The sequence below is a fragment of the Cololabis saira genome, chromosome 11 (genome assembly GCF_033807715.1).
Source record: "Cololabis saira isolate AMF1-May2022 chromosome 11, fColSai1.1, whole genome shotgun sequence".
Classification (NCBI taxonomy): Eukaryota; Metazoa; Chordata; class Actinopteri; order Beloniformes; family Belonidae; genus Cololabis; species Cololabis saira.
In genome coordinates, this window is record NC_084597.1 from 8673343 (window position 1) to 8692695 (window position 19353).

Sequence of the window (19353 nt, forward strand, 5' to 3'; positions counted from 1 at the left end):
GAGAAAGAGCCAAACACTGCCTGATTTATATTCCCCAGAGCTGAAACAAGGTGGCGTTTTATGCCTGGGCTCCTTTTATATTGACTGCGGCTGCCAGAGCAAGACTGGCACTCTGAAGCATATAACCCCACTTCCTGCTCACGGGCATCATAAAAGCCATCACTCTTCCGCTTCATGCGGGTATTTACTACATCTGATTGCCTTCCTTAAAGTTAATATGCAGATTTTCTGATGATTCAACACATGCTGATATAAAGCAAAGTCTTTGGTATACAAAATTGTATCGACCTTCGGTAATGGGATGGAGTTGGTGATTGGCAGCTCCCTGAGGCAGCGGGGTCAAAAACTCCTGTCTTTATAACTAAGCCAATCTTTCTTGTGTGCACAATAGGAATGGGTGATATTTTACCGTTCACGATTTACCGTCAAAAAAATTCCCCACGGTAAGAATTTGTATCTCACGATAAAAACGATAAATTCCCATTGATGACGTTTTTGTGTAAAACTGATTTATGGTTCTGTGTTAGATGAAAGAAAGAAAGCAAGAAAGCAAGAAAGAAATGAGCCTGAAAGAAAGAAAGAAAGAAAGCAAGAAAGAAATGAGCCTGAAAGAAAGAAAGAAAGAAAGAAAGAAAGAAAGAAAGAAAGAAAGAAAGAATGAGCCTGAAAGAAAGAAAGAAAGAAAGAAAGAAAGAAAGAAAGAAAGAAAGAAAGAAAGAAAGAAAGAAATGAGCCTGAAAGAAAGAAAGAAAGAAAGAAAGAAATAAGCCAGAAAGAAAGAAAGAAAGAAATAAGCCAGAAAGAAAGAAAGAAAGAAATGAGCCAGAAAGAAAGAAAGAAAGAAAGAAAGAAAGAAAGAAAGAAAGAAAGAAAGAAAGAAAGAAAGAAAGAAAGAAAGAAAGAAAGAAAGAAGAAAGAAAGAAAGAAAGAAATGAGCCTGAAAGAAAGAAAGAAAGAAAGAAAGAAAGAAAGAAGAAATGAGCCAGAAAGAAAGAAAGAAAGAAAGAAATGAGCCAGAAAGAAAGAAAGAAAGAAAGAAAGAAAGAAAGAAAGAAAGAAAGAAAGAAAGAAAGAAAGAAAGAAAGAAAGAAAGAAAGAAAGAAAGAAAGAAAGAAAGAAATGAGCCTGAAAGAAAGAAAGAAAGAAAGAAAGAAAGAAAGAAATGAGCCAGAAAGAAAGAAAGAAAGAAAGAAATGAGCCAGAAAGAAAGAAAGAAAGAAAGAAAGAAAGAAAGAAAGAAAGAAAGAAAGAAAGAAAGAAAGAAAGAAAGAAAGAAAGAAAGAAAGAAATGAGCCAGAAAGAAAGAAAGAAAGAAAGAAAGAAAGAAAGAAAGAAATGAGCCAGAAAGAAAGAAAGAAAGAAAGAAAGAAAGAAAGAAAGAAAGAAAGAAAGAAAGAAAGAAAGAAAGAAAGAAAGAAAGAAAGAAAGAAAGAAAGAAAGAAAGAAAGAAAGAAAGAAAGAAAGAAAGAAAGAAAGAAAGAAAGAAAGAAAGAAAGAAAGAAGTAGTAGCATTTAGTATCTTTTAGAGCAGTGTTTTGGCTCCAAAGACTGAATGTGGTGATAGATTTATAGTTACAAAGGTGGAGTTGAATTGGTATTTTTTTTATCGTCATTTTTATCGTTATCGGGATAAATGCCAGAAATTATCGTGATACATTTTTTAGTCCATACCGCCCATCCCTAGTGCACACGTGTGTGTGTTCTCGTCATCATTATCCATTTTCCTATTAATACATCTTTCACTTTCCTACACAAATATAAAACACACAGACAGACAGACAGCGCCTCTTTGGCTAAGCCACAACTTCACTTTCACTATGTGTGACTAAAGGAACCAATGGGCTGGGTGGTTAAATACCGGCGGGGGGGGATATATGACTTCAGTAAAGAGTCCAAGGATTGAAGTATAAACTTCCAACTGCAGACCAATAAGAAAACCTGAGATGTTTCTCCACTTGTTGCTCTTTTTGGCAACATTTCATTCAGACACAGTCCCAACGATTTAAGTTGTGTCAGATTGCTCCGAGAGTGGAAACAGGGTGGTAACATGAGTTGCATAATTACTTCCTGTTCAGCATCCCACTTGCATTTCCTATTTACCTCCTTGTTTCCTTTCATGACTGGAAAGTCTCCAGCTGAACCGTCCCATCAAAGCCCATCAAATCTGAGCGTAAGGAGGACTCTACGGACAATATTTAAGACCAACTCTGCCTGGATTCAAGGTTTCGAAGCTGCTTTAGTGCCGATGACAAAGAGAGGGCGAAGGGGGGCCGTAGCTGCAGCTGCACCAGCTGCAATGACTTCCTATTGTTTCCAATCATTGAAAGCCACTTTCTCCATCTCCTGCCTAACTGGCTGGCTCTCTTCCCTGAGAGGACACCAAGACAGGCAAATGAGGCCCCGTTTACACGGGGCAAAAACGGAGGCGTTTTCATGCGTTTTGGCCGTTCGTTTACACGAAAACGGAGCTCAAAGCCCCCAAAAATTATAATTTCTGAAAACTCCGGCCAAAGTGGAGATTTTCAAAAACTCAGTTTTCACGTTTGCGTCTAAACGGAGGAAAACGGAGGAAAACAGAGATTTAGGCTACAGAACGTCACATTATGCAACAGAAACGTCACCAGCATCATTTGTGCGACCTGTGTTTACAATTAGTTTGGCCGCCGTCAATATTTTCTTGTATTTTACCTGTTTTATATTCTAAAGTCACACTTAAAAGTAACTCCACTTCTCTCACTCCAAACGAAAGATCTCGTTCCGTCTTGGAAGTAAAGCCTGAATTATGGTCCCGCGTTAAATCGACGCAGAGCCTACGGCGTAGGGTACGCGGCGATGCGCGCCGTACGGTGTGCGTCGCCGCGTACCCTGCGCCGTAGGCTCTGCGTTGGTGTAACGCAGAACCATAAATCAGCCTTAACTGGAAGTTACACGTGTCATTTGTTGATGTTTTTTTCCAGGATTCTGATTGGCTGGCATGAAGCTAACAGCGTTTTCATGCGAGTCCGTGTAAACGAGGATATTTTTGAAAACGTAGAGGGGAAAATATCCGTTTTTGTAAATACCCAGCTACGTGTAAACGTGGCCCAAGACAGGCAAATGAGAGAGAGGGAGAAAGTAATGTATAATGTCATTTTAAAAACTGAGGGCTACACAAGCCATGACAACCAACTGCCTCTCCCTCTGACGTCTACTTAAGTTATAGTGTAAAATTTTAAGACCCTTCAGGACTGACTTAATGGGGCGATGACATAACCCGATGACATTTTGTGGCACAAGGGCAGAGCGGCATGTGGAGCCTGGCACAGGTGGAGGGAAAAACCAATTAGGGTCAAAACGCATCAAAGAAAAAAGAAAAAACTGTTGCCATCACAAATGCTTCAAGCGTGGAAGAAATTAAAACTCCCTCTCCTGCTTCGAATCTTCGAAACACACCCTTACACAGAAGTGGGACCGTGACACCCCTCACCAAACACGCACACACTAATCTGTCGATCATTTCAGCCGATAAAGGCGGACTGGCTCCAGAGAAACTGCTCACTCTCTCTCTGTTTCTCTCTCAGCGCTGAGATTCACAATAGATAGATGGATGTACAAATAAAACCCCTCCTCAGACATACACGCCGGCCCCAGCGACATGCCAGTCAGTCTATAGCTGGTATCTCAACTTTGTATTGCCTTACGCTGGCTGCCAGCCATGCTGGACTTGGCCAGCCAGCCAGGCGTGCCACTCCACTCCTATCATAAATCACAACATAACGTGGAGCCATTTCCTACACACACAAATGCACTGCAGAGGTAGTGGCCAGACTATGTGAATGGGTAATGCAGATCTGGACGACATAAATACCGACACACACAAACAACAGCATTGCTTTTTAATGTAAAGACTAGGGATGGGCGGTATGGACAAAAACATTTATCACGGTAATTTCTGGCATTTATCCCAATAACGATACAAAAAAATACAAATACAAAAAGTGTCATCAACGGGAATATTTCTTTCTTTCTTTCTTTCTTTCTTTCTTTCTTTCTTTCTTTCTTTCTTTCTTTCTTTCTTTCTTTCTTTCTTTCTTTCTTTCTTTCTTTCTTTCTTTCTTTCTTTCTTTCAGGCTCATTTCTTTCTTCTTTCTTTCTTTCTTTCTTTCTTTCTTTCTTTCTTTCTTTCTTTCTTTCAGGCTCATTTCTTTCTTTCTTTCTTTCTTTCTTTCTTTCTTTCTTTCTTTCTTTCTTTCTTTCAGGCTCATTTCTTTCTTTCTTTCTTTCTTTCTTTCAGGCTCATTTCTTTCTTTCTTTCTTTCTTTCTTTCTTTCAGGCTCATTTCTTTCTTTCTTTCTTTCTTTCTTTCTTTCTTTCTTTCTTTCTTTCTTTCTTTCTTTCAGGCTCATTTCTTTCTTTCTTTCTTTCTTTCTTTCTTTCTTTCTTTCTTTCTTTCTTTCTTTCTTTCTTTCTTTCTTTCTTTCTTTCAGGTTCATTTCTTTCTTTCTTTCTTTCAGGCTCATTTCTTTCTTTCTTTCTTTCTTTCTTTCTTTCTTTCTTTCTTTCTTTCTTTCTTTCTTTCTTTCTTTCTTTCTTTCTTTCTTTCTTTCTTTCTTTCTTTCTTTCTTTCTTTCTTTCTTTCTTTCAGGCTCATTTCCTCAATTTATTTTTCATTTTTACCGTGAGATGACAAATTCTTACCGTGGGGAATGTTTTTGACGTTTATCGTGAACGGTAAAATATCACCCATTCCTAGTAAAGACAGTCAAATAAATGTGAATTTGGGGGAACATGTAGCTCACCTGGTGGTTTAAGATAGTCCATGGGATAGCGTGAATATGGAGGAGGAGGAGATTCTGCATGGAGAGAGAGGGAGAGAAAAACGCAATGCTTGAGAAAAAAAAATGGGAGAGATTTAAACTTTATGATAAGAGTTGTCATTCTTTGGGGGGAAAAAAAAAGATTTGTGTCTGTCAGCTCCGCCTGGAGAGGCAGGCACTGAGGCCGGCCGGCCGGCCGGGCGGCTATTGCCTTTCATTGGCAGGCAGATAAACAGGGGGCCGCCTGGCGCCAGAAGGGCCACTATCAGCGTCTAGGACAAACTGAGATACGGGCCTCTTTTGGCCCGGGACGCCAGGCAAGCACACACACACACACACACACACACACACACACACACACACACACACACACACACACACACACAGAGGGAGAGAAGGAGAGACAGAGGGAGAGAGAGAGAGAGAGAGAGAGAGAGAGAGAGAGGCTGGAAACTTATCCATGGAAAGACTGAAGCCCTGGCTGAAGTCGCTCTTGCACTTTGGAAATGCCAACTATGAAATTCTGACATACTCGCCACGCTGTTTGTTTGAAAAGCGGAGTTAAAATGAACATTTGTCACATTTAAAAACTGGAGGCGGGGGGAAATGCCTTAACCTTATAGTCTTTAAACGGACCCCTTAGACCCAATAACATGTTTAAAAGCACACACACACAAAAAAAAAAAAATCAACATTGTCAAAGTAAATAGGCAAATGACGAAACGAACCACTTGGCACGCAGTCGGGTTCAATGTTTGACCTCATGGAAACTAAAGACCACTGTGCCAGAGAGGTGATGTCATTTGAATTAGGTTAATTAGCCCTTGAAGACTCTGGAAACTATTTGACATAATGTCAACGTATCTGAATTTGAACTTGGTTGCTTAAAAAAGGCACAAAAAAAAGAATGAGGTCCAATCACAAGAGAATTAAACCCAATTTCAGTACATTTGCTGTCCTTGTGGTCATGGCCGGTGGAGCCTCTCGGTGTGGACGGCCACCCATAGGTAGTGTTTTCCTCACCTGGGGTCGTATGGGATGTTTTAAATTGTATTTTTGATTGTTATTTTATTTTGTATGTAAAGCACCATGTGTTGCATTTATATTGCATGATTTGGTGCTATATAAATAGGGGTGGGCAAAAATATCGATATGGCAATATATCGCGATACTTTTCCAGCCGATTCAATATCGATATTAAAATTTGAATATCGATTTATTTTTTTATTTTTTATTTTTTATCCCCGATTTTTTTCCCATTATATCACCCAGTGCTCCTACCTAAGTGACAGTCCTGGGCATTGCCACTCTCTACCAACCCTGGGAGGGCCCTGCACTGAGCTCCGGTTTTATTTCACGTTTTATTTCATTTTATAATTTATTTTTTATATAACACAATTGCCTGTCCTTAAAAAATGAAAAATAATGGACAGAGGTTTATTTATTTATGGATTTATATCTATACTGACTGATCACTGTGCCTGTCCTTGGTTTTAGTACCCATCTTTCTTGTGTTTATTATCATTTGCCACATAATTAAAGCAACCTCATACTAAATTTAATGTTAATTTCATATGATGTAAATAATATGAAAAACATATACAAATAAGTTGTAACTTTAGCTTGTATAGTTATAATAAAACATATATACAACTTGGATTTTAAGATGTGTAATGCATTTTAAAATTTTTCGGTGAACTATGTAGAATATAATAATCGGGATATCGCAATGTGTATCGTATCGTGGCTCAAGTATCGTGATGCGTATCGTATCGTGAGGTCCTTCCCAATACCCACCCCTATATATAAATAAATAAAGTTTGAAGTTTGAAGTTTGAAGTTTAGAAAGACAGAAAGGAGACGAGGGTATACCAAAAATAGTGCAGCTCACCGAGTTCACAAAGCCTGCTCATGTGGTGCGGGTTGCAGCAAACGAGCTCTGGGTTGATTTTCCCGTAGGATTCACAGCAAGACAGCCTCTTCAGCTCCGAGGAATGCCTGAGGTCCGGCCACCTGAACACTTTGTAAAGCAGCATGGGGAGAGAGTAAGACTGTTGACCCACTTTGGCGTCCACTTTGCTGGGCAGGAGCAAGCAGGGACTCCGGGCTCCCCCCTTGGACTCCACAGCCTGCAAAAGCACCTCTAATTGTTTTTCTTTGATCTTCTTCAGTATGGAGTGGGTCAACGCCTTCAATTCAGCCTCCGACCCGGCGTTGGGCTTGCCCACCTTTGTCGCTTTGCCCATGCAGCAGCCCCCGGGGCCATGTGTCCCTCTATCCGCCTCCCCGTCGCCCTCCGCGGGCGCACGGCTCCTCCAGAGTCGCCGGACGAGCCCCGATCGTTTGGTCCTGAACATGCGGGACGAAAAGAGGGTTTCCCGGCTAAAAAACGAGCATGGTGTCCGCAAATCATGAAGATACCGGGATCCGAGTCCAGGCGATGACAAGCAGCCTGAAAAAACACGGTGGAAAAACCGGGCGCTGGAAAAGCAGAGGAAATCTGTGGCATGCGCCAGTCTCCACTGCTTTCTCCTGCAGACAGGATCTCCGAAAAGCAGCCAGGGTTCACGGGACAGTCAGCTTTTCCTCCGGGGATAAACCACCATCACCATCAGACGCTGTGGACTCTATAATAATGCACGTATAGCAGCGCACGCACGTCTACAACCATGCATGCAACCTCCTGGATGTGTTACAAATTCCAATTTCAAACTGATCCACACCAGGGGGTTTTCAGCAAATAAAAACTGCCAAAGAATAATATTTCTGTGGTTTTATTTTGCAGAAAAGGGGGTGTAATTAACCCCTATTGCAAATTATCCAACGAAAAGCAAAGCTCGGCGCGTGTGTCTCCAAGAGCATTAATCCACAAAATCCTTGATCCGACTGCGCAGAGAGGACTTCTTCTTGGCCAGACTCGCCCAGGAGCTTTTCTTTTCTCTTTTTTATCCCTTATCGTCTGATCGTCTGCAGGAAGGGATTGCGCTCTGGTCTGCTGCCTGGAGTCGAGTCTCGTCCGTGGAGCCGCTGAGCAAATCCAGGTCTGAATCTCTCACCGGAGTGGAGCTGCGTCAGTATAAGCCACACAGATCAGCAGAGAGGGAGGGAGGGAGGGAGAGAAAGAGAGAGGGAGAGAGAAACAGAGAGACCCTCGCTTTGCTTTGCGTCCACGCACCGACCGAGCCGGCTGCTTTTTTCAGCAGTCGATTCCCTTCAAATGACAATAATCCAGAGCTTTTACGCACGGAGTTTCCGTGGACGAGGGTGGCAGAGAACCGCTTGCGCGCCGGGGGTAAAGGGCTGTGCGCCTGTAAGGCTGTAAATGAGTCGGATGGTTTGGGTGCCCTTGCTCCGTCTCCGGTCTCCAGTGCGCATTGACGCGCCTGGTCACGTGTGTGTCTAGACACCCTGTCGCTTAAAAGAAATGTGATTGTGTTGCGCAAACAACAGATCAAGTAGGACCCACTGTGCGTGCGCACACTAAGCACAGACAAGTAGACAAATCTTTTTTTGTATTAAAAAATAAAAAATAAAACTATAATATACTATAATAAGTAAGAGTATTAGGGCCAAACAAAAAAAGGAAATTACGAGAATAAAGTCATAATGTAATGAGAATAAAGTCGTAAAATTACGAGAATAAAGTCATAATATTACGAGAATAAAGTCGTAAAATTACGAGAATAAAGTCATAATATTACGAGAATAAAGTCCTAATATATTATAAATATATAAATATAACTTCACAAGATGCTCAATATTCCTCATTTCAACACAGGGAGAAGAAGCTCTTCCTGTTAGAGTTCTCATAAATTATATTCTCATAATATTACGACTTTATTCTCATAATATTACGACTTTATTCTCGTAATGTTACGACTTTATTCTCGTAATTTTACGACTTTATTCTCGTAATTTTACGACTTTATTCTCGTAATATTACGACTTTATTCTCGTAATATTACGACTTTATTCTCGCAACATTACGACTTTATTCTCGCAACATTACGACTTTATTCTCGTAATGTTACGACTTTATTCTCGTAATATTACGACTTTATTCTCATAATATTACGAGTTTATTCTATTACGACTTTATTCTCGCAACATTACGACTTTATTCTCGTAATTTTACGACTTTATTCTCATTATATTATGACTTTATTCTCGTAATTTCCCATTTTTTTTGTCTTAGTTTGGCCCTTATACTCCGTCGTAAGTCTCCCAGTAACTATAATAAAAAAAAAGATATCGAAAAGGTTGACAAAGTTTAGAGAAAATCAGGGAAGATGACACATTAAGGCTGAAATAAAAAGTAAATTAATCGATTTGGAGAAAAGCGTCTGCTAAATGACAGTAATTAATAGTTAACAACTATTAAGTAGTAGTAAATGTAAATAATTAGGCTAATTCACAGAATCATCAGATATAAAATAATTGGTGCACAGCCTAATAATAATAATAATAATAATAACAATAATAATTGTTTTAAGCCATTTATAATTGACCATTTATAAATGTTTTTTTTTTTAATTCAAAGCAGGCATGTGTGTCGATAATGTGTGAACGTTAAGGTGAGTCCAGTTTTCAGTTTCCCCTTCCAACAAATCCTTCCATCTATTGTCATGGTGACCGCACAGGACAGTTTTACTTCACCATAGGGGAAGTTTTCCCTCCATCAGGACTGTCAGGCTGCACCTCCACCAAAGGACAGCTGCTGACTTTGTAGTTGATGGTAGTTTGGGTATTTTATGTGAAATTGGTTCATCCCCTTGTGATTAGAATTGGGATCTAACTTTAAAAGTAGCAGAAAAAGTGCCTGTCAGGCAACTCTCGGAAATATAATGCCCATGTACATGACTGAGACGCAAATGGGAGCCTGCTGCTGCCCCCCTCTGGACGTTTGGCCTTCAGGGGGGGCAGACACGACTCCTTTGAGTTTTCTCTGTCTTGTCATCACAGCCATCCCATCCATATTTATTTATCCGGCAGAACAGTCCATTAGCCAATGATCAATGGGTCCCGTCTTTCCTTACAGCAGATTTGTACATGGGTCTTTCACGGCTCTATTATTCACAATCCATATTTATTTTGACAGTCAAAGGTTTGAGCTGAGCAAATATGGTTTATATTTACAGTTTTAAAGACAGAATACAAACGTAAAAGGGTGGAAGTTTATTATATCCATAACGTAAGCTATATAAGATATGACACAAAAACTATTACATTAAAAAATTATACAAAAAGATTATTCAAATTATATTTCTTTGTATAATTTGTATTTTTTTGTATAATTGTCTTGTAAAATTGTAAATAGGTTATTTTTATTTTTATTTTTATCTTTATTTTATTTTTTATTTTTATACAGAACTGTCCCTTTTCCTTTCTTTTCTTTCTCTACCTCAAACTGCTGCACCTTAAATGTTTATTCTGTTTATTCTGTATCAAATGTGGTTTATATTTACAGTTTTAAAGACAGAATACAAACGTAAAAGGGTGGAAGTTTAGTATATCCATAACGTAAACTGTATAAGATATGACACAAAAAAATTAAATTAAAAAATTATACAAAAAATACAAAAAGATTATACAAATTATATTTCTTTGTATAATTTGTATAATATTTTTGTATTTTTTTTTGTATAATTGTCTTGTAAAAATGTAAATAGGTTATTTTTATTTTTATCTTTATTTTATTTTTTATTTTTATACAAAACTGTCCCTTTTCCTTTCTTTTCTTTCTCTACCTCAAACTGCTGCACCTTAAATGTTTATTCTGTTTATTCTGTATCATAGAAATTCCACATTTGTTTTATTGTTTATTTTACTACCAAAGAGCAAAATTACCAGTCAAATTCAAATTCCTTGTTGGACAATGTTCGAACCTGGCCAATAAAGCTGATTCCGATTCTGATTCTGATTCTGACACATTGAGAAAAAATAAATAAATGAAGCTGTCAACATCTGGCGCGTCACCACTTCATAAAAACCTCTGCTTGGGTCTCCCAGTTTCACTGTGGGCAACATGGGTGAAATTCATGAATGCCCACGTAGCCTAAAAAAACCCATGTCTCCCTCCCATCCATGCGTGCGTCTCCCCGGCAGTTCCCTCGACAGACGTCCCGAGGAGGGGGTGCAGTCAGCAGTATGTTAATATGACCGAGTCGCTGCAGGGCATGGGGGTAGGCGGCAGATAATGATTGCAGAGATGTGTGGGCTTGGGGAGAAAAAGAGGTGTGTGTGTGCGGCGGCGGGGAAAGGGGAGGGAGGGGGAGGGTTGTCAACAGTACTGGAGTTGAGGGGGGATGAGGGGGGATGAAGGGGGATGGCATCCCCCCTGAAATAAAAACGGTCCAAATCATCCCTCCTGTAAAACTGCCATCCCCCCTTTCCATCCCTTATGTCATTTCATCAATGAATGTGGTTTTACTGCTATTTCAACATATTTCAACATCACCAGAAAAATAAGACCAGAAAAATAACTTATTTGACAATTTTCACCTGTTTCAAGTAGATTTTCACTTGAAATAAGTAGGAAAATCTGCCAGTGGGACAAGATTTATCTTCTCATTACAAGCAAAAAAATCTTGTTCCACTGGCAGATTTTTCTCCTTATTTCAAGTGAAAATCTACTTGAAACAGGTGAAAATTGTTGTTTTTTCCAGTGATGAGTCTTGTTTTAAGTGTAATGAGATTTTTTTTAACCAAAATTAGAAATTTTAACTAGAAATAAGACAAATATTTTTGTTAAGATTTAGAGTTTTTGCAGTGATCCATTTTACTTATCCTGTGAAGGACAGAGTCATATTGATAAGTTCAGAAAACAGTTTTTTATTGTTGTGTTTTGATGTATTTGATGTAAGCCCAGTGGATATTTAAAGCTTACAGAAGGCTGCATTTAACTGCTGCTATGTCATTCCTGCAGTATTTCTGCAGGTGTTTTGGTCACTGCTATTATTTGTATTATATTATATTATTTGTAATCAGCACAAATTATCTGTCCCCATATGATAAAATCCCCCATCCCCCCTGATTCTTTTTTACAACTCGAGTACTGGTTGTCAATAGTTCATCCCCGCATTGTCCCCCGGATCCCCCACTGGCGCTGCTGGAGCAGGAGCGCGACGCAGCAGCTCCCAAACGGTGCAGAGGGGCTGTGCCTTTTCCTTTTTTTTTTTTTTTTAACGGAGTCTGGAAGCAATCAGTCAGGGGAAAAGCTCTGTCAAAGGCATTGTGGAAGTGGCTGCAGCAGTTGCGCACTTAAACCCCCCACCACCACCACCACACACCCTCCATCCCGCCCTCTCCATACATCTCCCTGCCCTTCCCTTTCTTTGCGTCCATGAGACTATTTCTCCAGACTACAGGAAGTAGACAGTTTTATCTGACCGTTTCCCATCTCAGTCTGGCTCGAGAGTCTGTCTGCAGACTGGCCTTGCATAAAGGGGCAGGGCTGGTTTTAATAAACACAGCGCGTCACCACGTTTGGGCTTGGGTGCTTTTTTTATTTTGGTCAAACCACTTGTGATGTGTTCATGGTCATCTAGACTATATATCACAAAACAGTAATTATTAAAAAATCATATATATGGGCTGATTTAAAAATCATATATATGGGCTGATTTAATGTGGTTTAATGAATTCAACACCCATTTAACTTGTGATACATACCACTGATTTTGGTCATATTACTTGTGATGTGTTCATGGTCATCTAGACTATATATCACAACGAGTAATTATTATAAAATCATATTATGGGCTGATTTAATGAGGTTTAATGAATTCAACACCCATAAAACTTGTGATACATAACACCGATTGTTTTATGGGTGTTGAATTCATTAAACCTAAACCAAAATCAGGGGTATGTATCACAAGTTTTATGGGTGTTGAATGTCGAATATCCAATATCAAACCAATTCAACCGCGGTTTTTTTTCTTGTTTCAAACCAAATAGGCTACTACTCAACACGATACTGAAAGCGTCCCAAATATTCACAAAGAATTTATAAGTGACTCCTAATGAGATGAAGTATCATGCAGAGATGGTTTGATTTCACTTATGAAAAGGAATAGTCTTCCCCAAATGTATACATTTTTAATCAAAACCAAAATAAAGTGGAAAAAAAAAACAACTCTCCACAAAAAATCTGTGCTTAAAAGTGATCTTTAAAAGACCTTAGTGCAAAGAAAAGGTTATTATCACGACAAGGCTTTCTAACAAAGTAATACAACAATACTGCATATAGAGCTTCTATTCAAAAGTCTGACTTTTTCATTTTCACACGTGCTTATCCCAGTTTAGAGGGGCACAATCATTGAAATGAATCGATGATCTGAGATTTCTACTTTGAGCTTGTCTCCTTTTTTAATGTTTAGGACAATGATGCTGCAAATCAATGAGCACAACTGCTTTAATGGGTATTTTAGATGGTTTTTATATTATGTGATAGGATATTTTGAGTGAAATCTCAAGTTATATACAACATATATCGTTATCGTTATCCTATGCACACATGCAAATTGCAGTTAAAGTGTCTTGAAACTGGACATATGCACAAAACTAGGAATAGATTACTAACCATGTGGTCGTAAAGCATGCCGTGATTTCAAGATTAGCCTTTGGGGTTGGGCCAGCCTATGAGATTATTTGTTTTATTTATTTTTCACAGATTTTCTAACTGCATGGCTTTACATCAGAGTAAATCTTAAGTTTGAGTGCAGGTTACAATGTTTAATTTTCTTCATTTTTAGAGATGGTATGCAAAACTGCACAACAGAAAAAGGACGATTAATATTCTAGATAGGCCTTTACTAAAACTTATTGACACAGTGACTGCACCCAGACAAGGGGGGCATGCATATGCAATTAAAGAGGTGCTCAAAACAGGGTGAAGATGGCACACAGGGAGCAGGGTTATTGCTAAGATAAGAATGATAAGAATAAGACAACCTTAATTAAAAAGATAAAGGAGACTATTTTTTCCTAGCACTTCCACATCTGTTAGCTTGTCGGGAAAGTGCAAAAACGCCTACACTGGTAAATGTCAGTGCATAATTTAGACAAATGATAATCCTGGAGTGAAATACAAGCTGAATGTGTATCATCTTATTGTCATCTATAAGACTTATTATGTCAACATCTCCAGCAGGGCTTCCATCTTCATGACAGAGAAAGAGCGTTCTGACATTCTCAAGTGTTCTGTGTGTCCAGTTCCTGCATGTTTCTTACAAAAACAAGCCATTTTACGAATGAGACATGCAACCAGAAAAATAAAGCTTCACCAGTCTGTTCAACTGATGACTTTCAGTCATCTATAACAGGGGTCGGCAACCCAAAATGTTGAAAGAGCCATATTGAACCAAAAACACAAAAAACAAATATGTCTGGAGCCGCAAAAAATGAAAAGTCTTGTATAAGCCTTAGAATGAAGACAACACATGCTGCATGTTTTTATATTAGTTATAACTGGGGGGAGATTTTTTTTTTTATTATGCACTTCGAGAAAAAAGTCAAAATGTCGAGAAAAAAGTTGAAATGTCGAGAAAAAAGTTGAAATGTCGAGAAAAAAAGTTGAAATGTCAAGAAAAAAGTCGAAATTTGGAGAAAAAAGTCAAAAATTTGCAAGATTAATGTTGAAGTACAATCTCGAGAAAAAAGTCGAAATGTCGAGAAAAAAGTTGAAATGTCAAGAAAAAAGTCGAAATGTCGAGAAAAAAGTCGAAATGTCGAGAAAAAAGTCAAAATTTTGAGAAAAAAGTCGAAATGTTGCGATTAAAAAGGAAAGGAAAAAGGAAGAAAAAAAAGAAAGAAAGGAAAAAAGAAGAAAAGAAGAAAAAAAAAGGAAAAAAAAAAGGTCAAACATTTTTGAAAAAGCTCCAGGAGCCACTAGGGCGGCGCTAAAGAGCCGGATGCGGCTTTAGAGCCACGGGTTGCTGATCACAGATCTAGACATTAGTCCTCTTTGTCTTACAAGAGGCAAGTGAAATTATTCCATTTGTTTTGCAAGTCCTCAGATAGCCCTTTTCCACCAAACCAGTTCCAGGGCTGGTTCTGGTTCACAACTGCGAACCAGCTGAGAACCTGAGAGTTTATTTTCCATAGCTCGGGTAACGTGGCTCGCCTCATTACGTCACTGCAAACGTCAGTCATTACCTCGTTCAAAAACAAATGCTTTACAACTATCTTTTATCTACAGGTCAATGTCTCTGTGGAATTATCTACCTCAGTGTCTCCGCTGTATTTACAGTAAATCACTTTTTAAGAGGAAACTTAAATTCTATGTAAGACAGTAATTTCATCTGTTTGGTGTGTTGTGGATATGATTTGTTTTAGATGACGGGTTTGTCTATTATTTATTGTATGTATTGTTTTGGCTTTTATGTTTGGATTTTTGTTTTGTGTGCTTTTTAATTGTGATTGTACTGTATGTGTTGGAGACCCCAGTAAGACTAGCTGGCTGCACCAGCTAATGGGGATCCTTAATAAATAAACAAATAAATAAATAAATAAATAAATAAATAAATTATGCCGCTGCAAATATCAGTTACGTTGCTGCGTTTGCGTGAAAGTTGCAGCAACAACCAGGTATCTGCTCTAATAGGACTTGGTCCACGTAGCTCCTCCGTGGACACATCTCTTACCCTGCGTTCACACTGAAAGCGTCACGGGCGTCCCGACGCCAGCATCTCGCCGCTTGGTGCAATCACACTGGAAGCGTCAGTGCCTGCGTAAATTTCCGCGTAAATAAGGGTGAGTTTGATGCTCCTTAACAAGTTTGGTCCGCGGATCAACATCAACCCAGCGAGCCCTTGCTCCCGGTGGCTGATTTATGGTTCCGCGTCACACCAACGCAGAACCGACGGCATAGGGTACGCGGCGACGCACACCGTACTGCGACCCTACGCCGTCGGCTATGTCGTGGATTTAACGCGGAACTATAATTCAGGCGAAGCTGCAGTCTGTCTGCGCTGATACTGACACACCGGGTCGGAGCGGATTTGGTCATGATGTTTAAACTGTGTTTTGTGATTAATAAGCACAGGTTTTAATTATTTTTCGTTGGATCAATGTAGCAAATAAAATCGTTGGGACCATCCAGCTCCTCACCCATCAGATACGTGTTTCACGTGATCAGTTCAGGTAAAAACAGCAGTCAAACCAGCAAAATGTCATTTTGCTGGATGAAATATATTAATTTCTGATAAAATAAGTTGGTTAGTGCACAGCTCTGCTCCTGTACGCATGTGAATCAGTGTAGCCTACGTTTGTTTCTAAATGAAAGTACAATCTGCATTGAGAGTTCTCGCTTCGGGAATCCCGGTGTGTGATTGGACGCTGCCTCGGCGTCGCCGCTGCTCATTTGCATAAAGTTCAGATTTTTCAACTTTAAATTGACGCGCCGCGCCGCCGCCCCGCCGCCCCGCCGCCCCGCCGCCCCGCCGCCCCGCCGCCCCGCCACTCCCGCCTCTCCCGCCGGCCCCACCGCTCCCGCCGCCTCTCCACGCCCGTTTTTCATAGACAATGAATGCCAGCCAGACACCTATGACGCCCGTGACGCTTTCAGTGTGAACGCAGGGTAAAAGACAGGTTGTCTCCTCCTCAGACCCATGATGCTTTGCTGCATCCAGATTCATTCTTATTTGAAAATGTCTCCGTCTCCCAGTCTTGCTATTGCCTTTAGTCTTAATAACTCTCCCCTCCGCTTACGTAAGTGGTTCTTTCCTCTAGTCCAGCAAAGAGTTAGTTCTACCTTGGAACCGGGTTTGTTTTCTGGCCTGGAGCCAGTTCTTTGTCAGTGGAAACAGAAAGCCCGGTTCCAAACTCAGCACTGGCCCAGAACCAGAACCAGCCCTGGAACCAGTTTGGTGGAAAAGGGGGTAATATAGTCACAGTGTTCTTAAAAAAAATAAACAAGCAAACATGCCACATCTCCATAACAACTCACATTAACGAGTCTCCCGGCTCTGTAAAACAGGAGGATGGATGAAGCTGAACGTGCAGTTAAAGAACAGTGCAGTTCTTATAAACTTCTGCAGAAAACTGTCTCCAGCGTCACTGCTGCTCAAACAAACCAACATGCTAAATCTGGTTAAAATAGTGACGGAGTAAAGCAGTTGGAGATGCAGATATACAGGACTGTCTCAGAAAATTAGAATATTGTGATAAAATTCTTTATTTTCTGTAATGCAATTAAAAAAACAAAAATGTCATATATTCTGGATTCATTACAAATCAACTGAAATATTGCAAGCCTTTTATTATTTTAATATTGATGATTATGGTTTACAGTTTAAAATTAAGATTCCCAGAATATTGTAATTTTTTTAGATAGGATATTTGAGTTTTCTTAAGCTGTAAACCATGATCAGCAATATTAAAATAATAAAAGGCTTGCAATATTTCAGTTGATTTGTAATGAATTCAGAATGTATGACTTTTTTGCATTACAGAAAATAAAGGACTTTATCACAATATTCTAATTTTCTGAGACAGTCCTGTATGCTGTAATAGATATGAGCAATAGTGGTTTACATCGGCACCTCTTAATTAAAGACTGTAAGCCTCATTCATAAATACACATAAACAAGATGTATAACTTCTGTTAAATTTTGCAGCTAATAAAGTAACCTTATCCGTAGCTAACCAACATCAAAAACTATGTAAGATCATTAGATAGTCCTCAGTTACATTGTCCAGCTACCTAGATTACAACTCTGAATTATGAAGTAGTATTTGGGGATTTAATAGTTTATTTATTCTTTGATAATTAAGAGAAATTAGTTTGTATATTTGTCTAATAAGTTCAATTAAATCTCCAGGCTGCCAGGGTTGATTAGTCTGATATATTTGACCCACAGCTAGAAAGATGCAGGTCTGAAAACCATCCATAGGGCCTCATCCAAGGGATGCACTAACGCTTGCTTATCAAACTACATTTGCACGCAGCTGGTTAGCACCACGACCAATCATAGCAATGAACAAGGTGTCGTATTCAAGGATATACCTATCTTGCAGAAGAATTATCTAAATGCGGCCACTTTTCCCAATATCTGCACTGTTTGGATCCAGATTATGTTGTTGCTCAGTTGTCACAAGGATAGACTCATTTGATTGGCTCCCCGTGACTTCTGGGCATATTTAACGAACTACAGTGGCTGAATGTACCTGCAAAGTACTGTATTTTCTGGACTATAAGCCGCTACTTTTTACATAGGTTTTCAACGGCTTATACAAAGGTGCGGCTATTCTGTGGATTTTTCTTCCACCGCTCAGGGCGCTCTAACTGGAATTAGAATCAAAACTAAGACAAAATAAATGCAAAGAAAAATACGCTACTTCTTTAGCAGTTGGAAGTAGGTAGAAGCAGATTTCAAACAGATAAATAGATAAATAGATACCGGTTATTTTCTCTTGGTTCTGTCCCGTTTTAATCAGCAAAGTTGCTGCCGTGTTAAAAGACACTGTTAGGAAAGGATCTATTTAGGTACAAACATGTACATCATTTACAGTTCAAAATCCTTCTGTACATGTAGTAAATATCTAATCTAACAACATAAATATCTGCGGCTTGCATATCTTTTTTTTTTTAAATAGAGCGGATGCGGCTTGTATGCAGGTGCGGCTTATAGTCCAGAAAATACGGTATATTTGACCAACTCAGACACAGAGTTGGTGATAACTGACCAACTCCGCCTGACAGTCCTCCCCTCCAGGCTACAGATCAGGAGGGGCCGGGCCTCTGCAGTACCGGTCCTGGCTCTGGGCCGAGCTGCACCTACGCCCGGCTCCTTCTACGGCTGTTTTTAAATCTCATCTTAAAACTCACTTCACTAACCTTTAACTTACCAGGAATTTTTTTATTGTTTTGTTCTGGTTTTCCTTTCACTTGTCCAGCACTTTGGTCAATGTCAATGTCAATGTCAATGTCAATTTTATTTATATAGCACATTTAAAAACGACCGAGGTCGACCAAACTGCTGTACAGTATACAATAACATGAAACAATACCACAAGAAAATATAGTACAAAATGCAGAAACAATAAAATCACTAACATGCTAGAATAATCAATAAAATAGTAATAAAAGATAGAAAGTAGAAAATAGACGGCAAAGAATAGACACATAAAGTGCACAATTACTTCTCACAAATGTAGGCAACTATTTATCGTACACCAAAAGCCAAAGAAAATAAATACGTTTTCAAAGAAGACTTAAAAATCACTAGGGTCTGAGCAGATCTAATATTCAGTGGCAAACTATTCCACAGCTTAGGGCCGGCCACCGCAAAAGCTCGGTCACCTTTAGTTTTTGGTCAGCTATTGTTGTTTTTAAGTTGCTTTATAAATAATCTTGACTCGACTTGACTTGACTATATTTACATTTGCTAGGGTGCTTTTTTTCCTTCTGGAATAATGCTTGTAAGCTAGAAACCCATCTTAATAAGTGTATACTGTAAGTCATACGCTATCCATGGCAACGCTCTGACTAATTATGATATATTACTTTATTTTAATGTTCCATGAGCTCTGATTTCTGGACATTTATAAATGA

General features: G+C 39.2%; 1 protein-coding gene across 1 annotated transcript; it reads right to left on the reverse strand.

The window, feature by feature from the left end:
* Positions 1-4668: 4668 nt before the first annotated feature.
* Positions 4669-8158, reverse strand: smad7 (SMAD family member 7). The gene is made up of 2 exons (XM_061733657.1): positions 6688-8158; positions 4669-4832 (listed from the first exon to the last, which is right to left on the reverse strand). The coding sequence occupies exons 1-2, from the start codon at positions 7151-7153 to the stop codon at positions 4729-4731; spliced, it is 570 nt and encodes a 189-aa protein (XP_061589641.1). The 5' UTR covers positions 7154-8158; the 3' UTR covers positions 4669-4728.
* Between the last annotated feature and the right edge of the window lie 11195 nt (positions 8159-19353).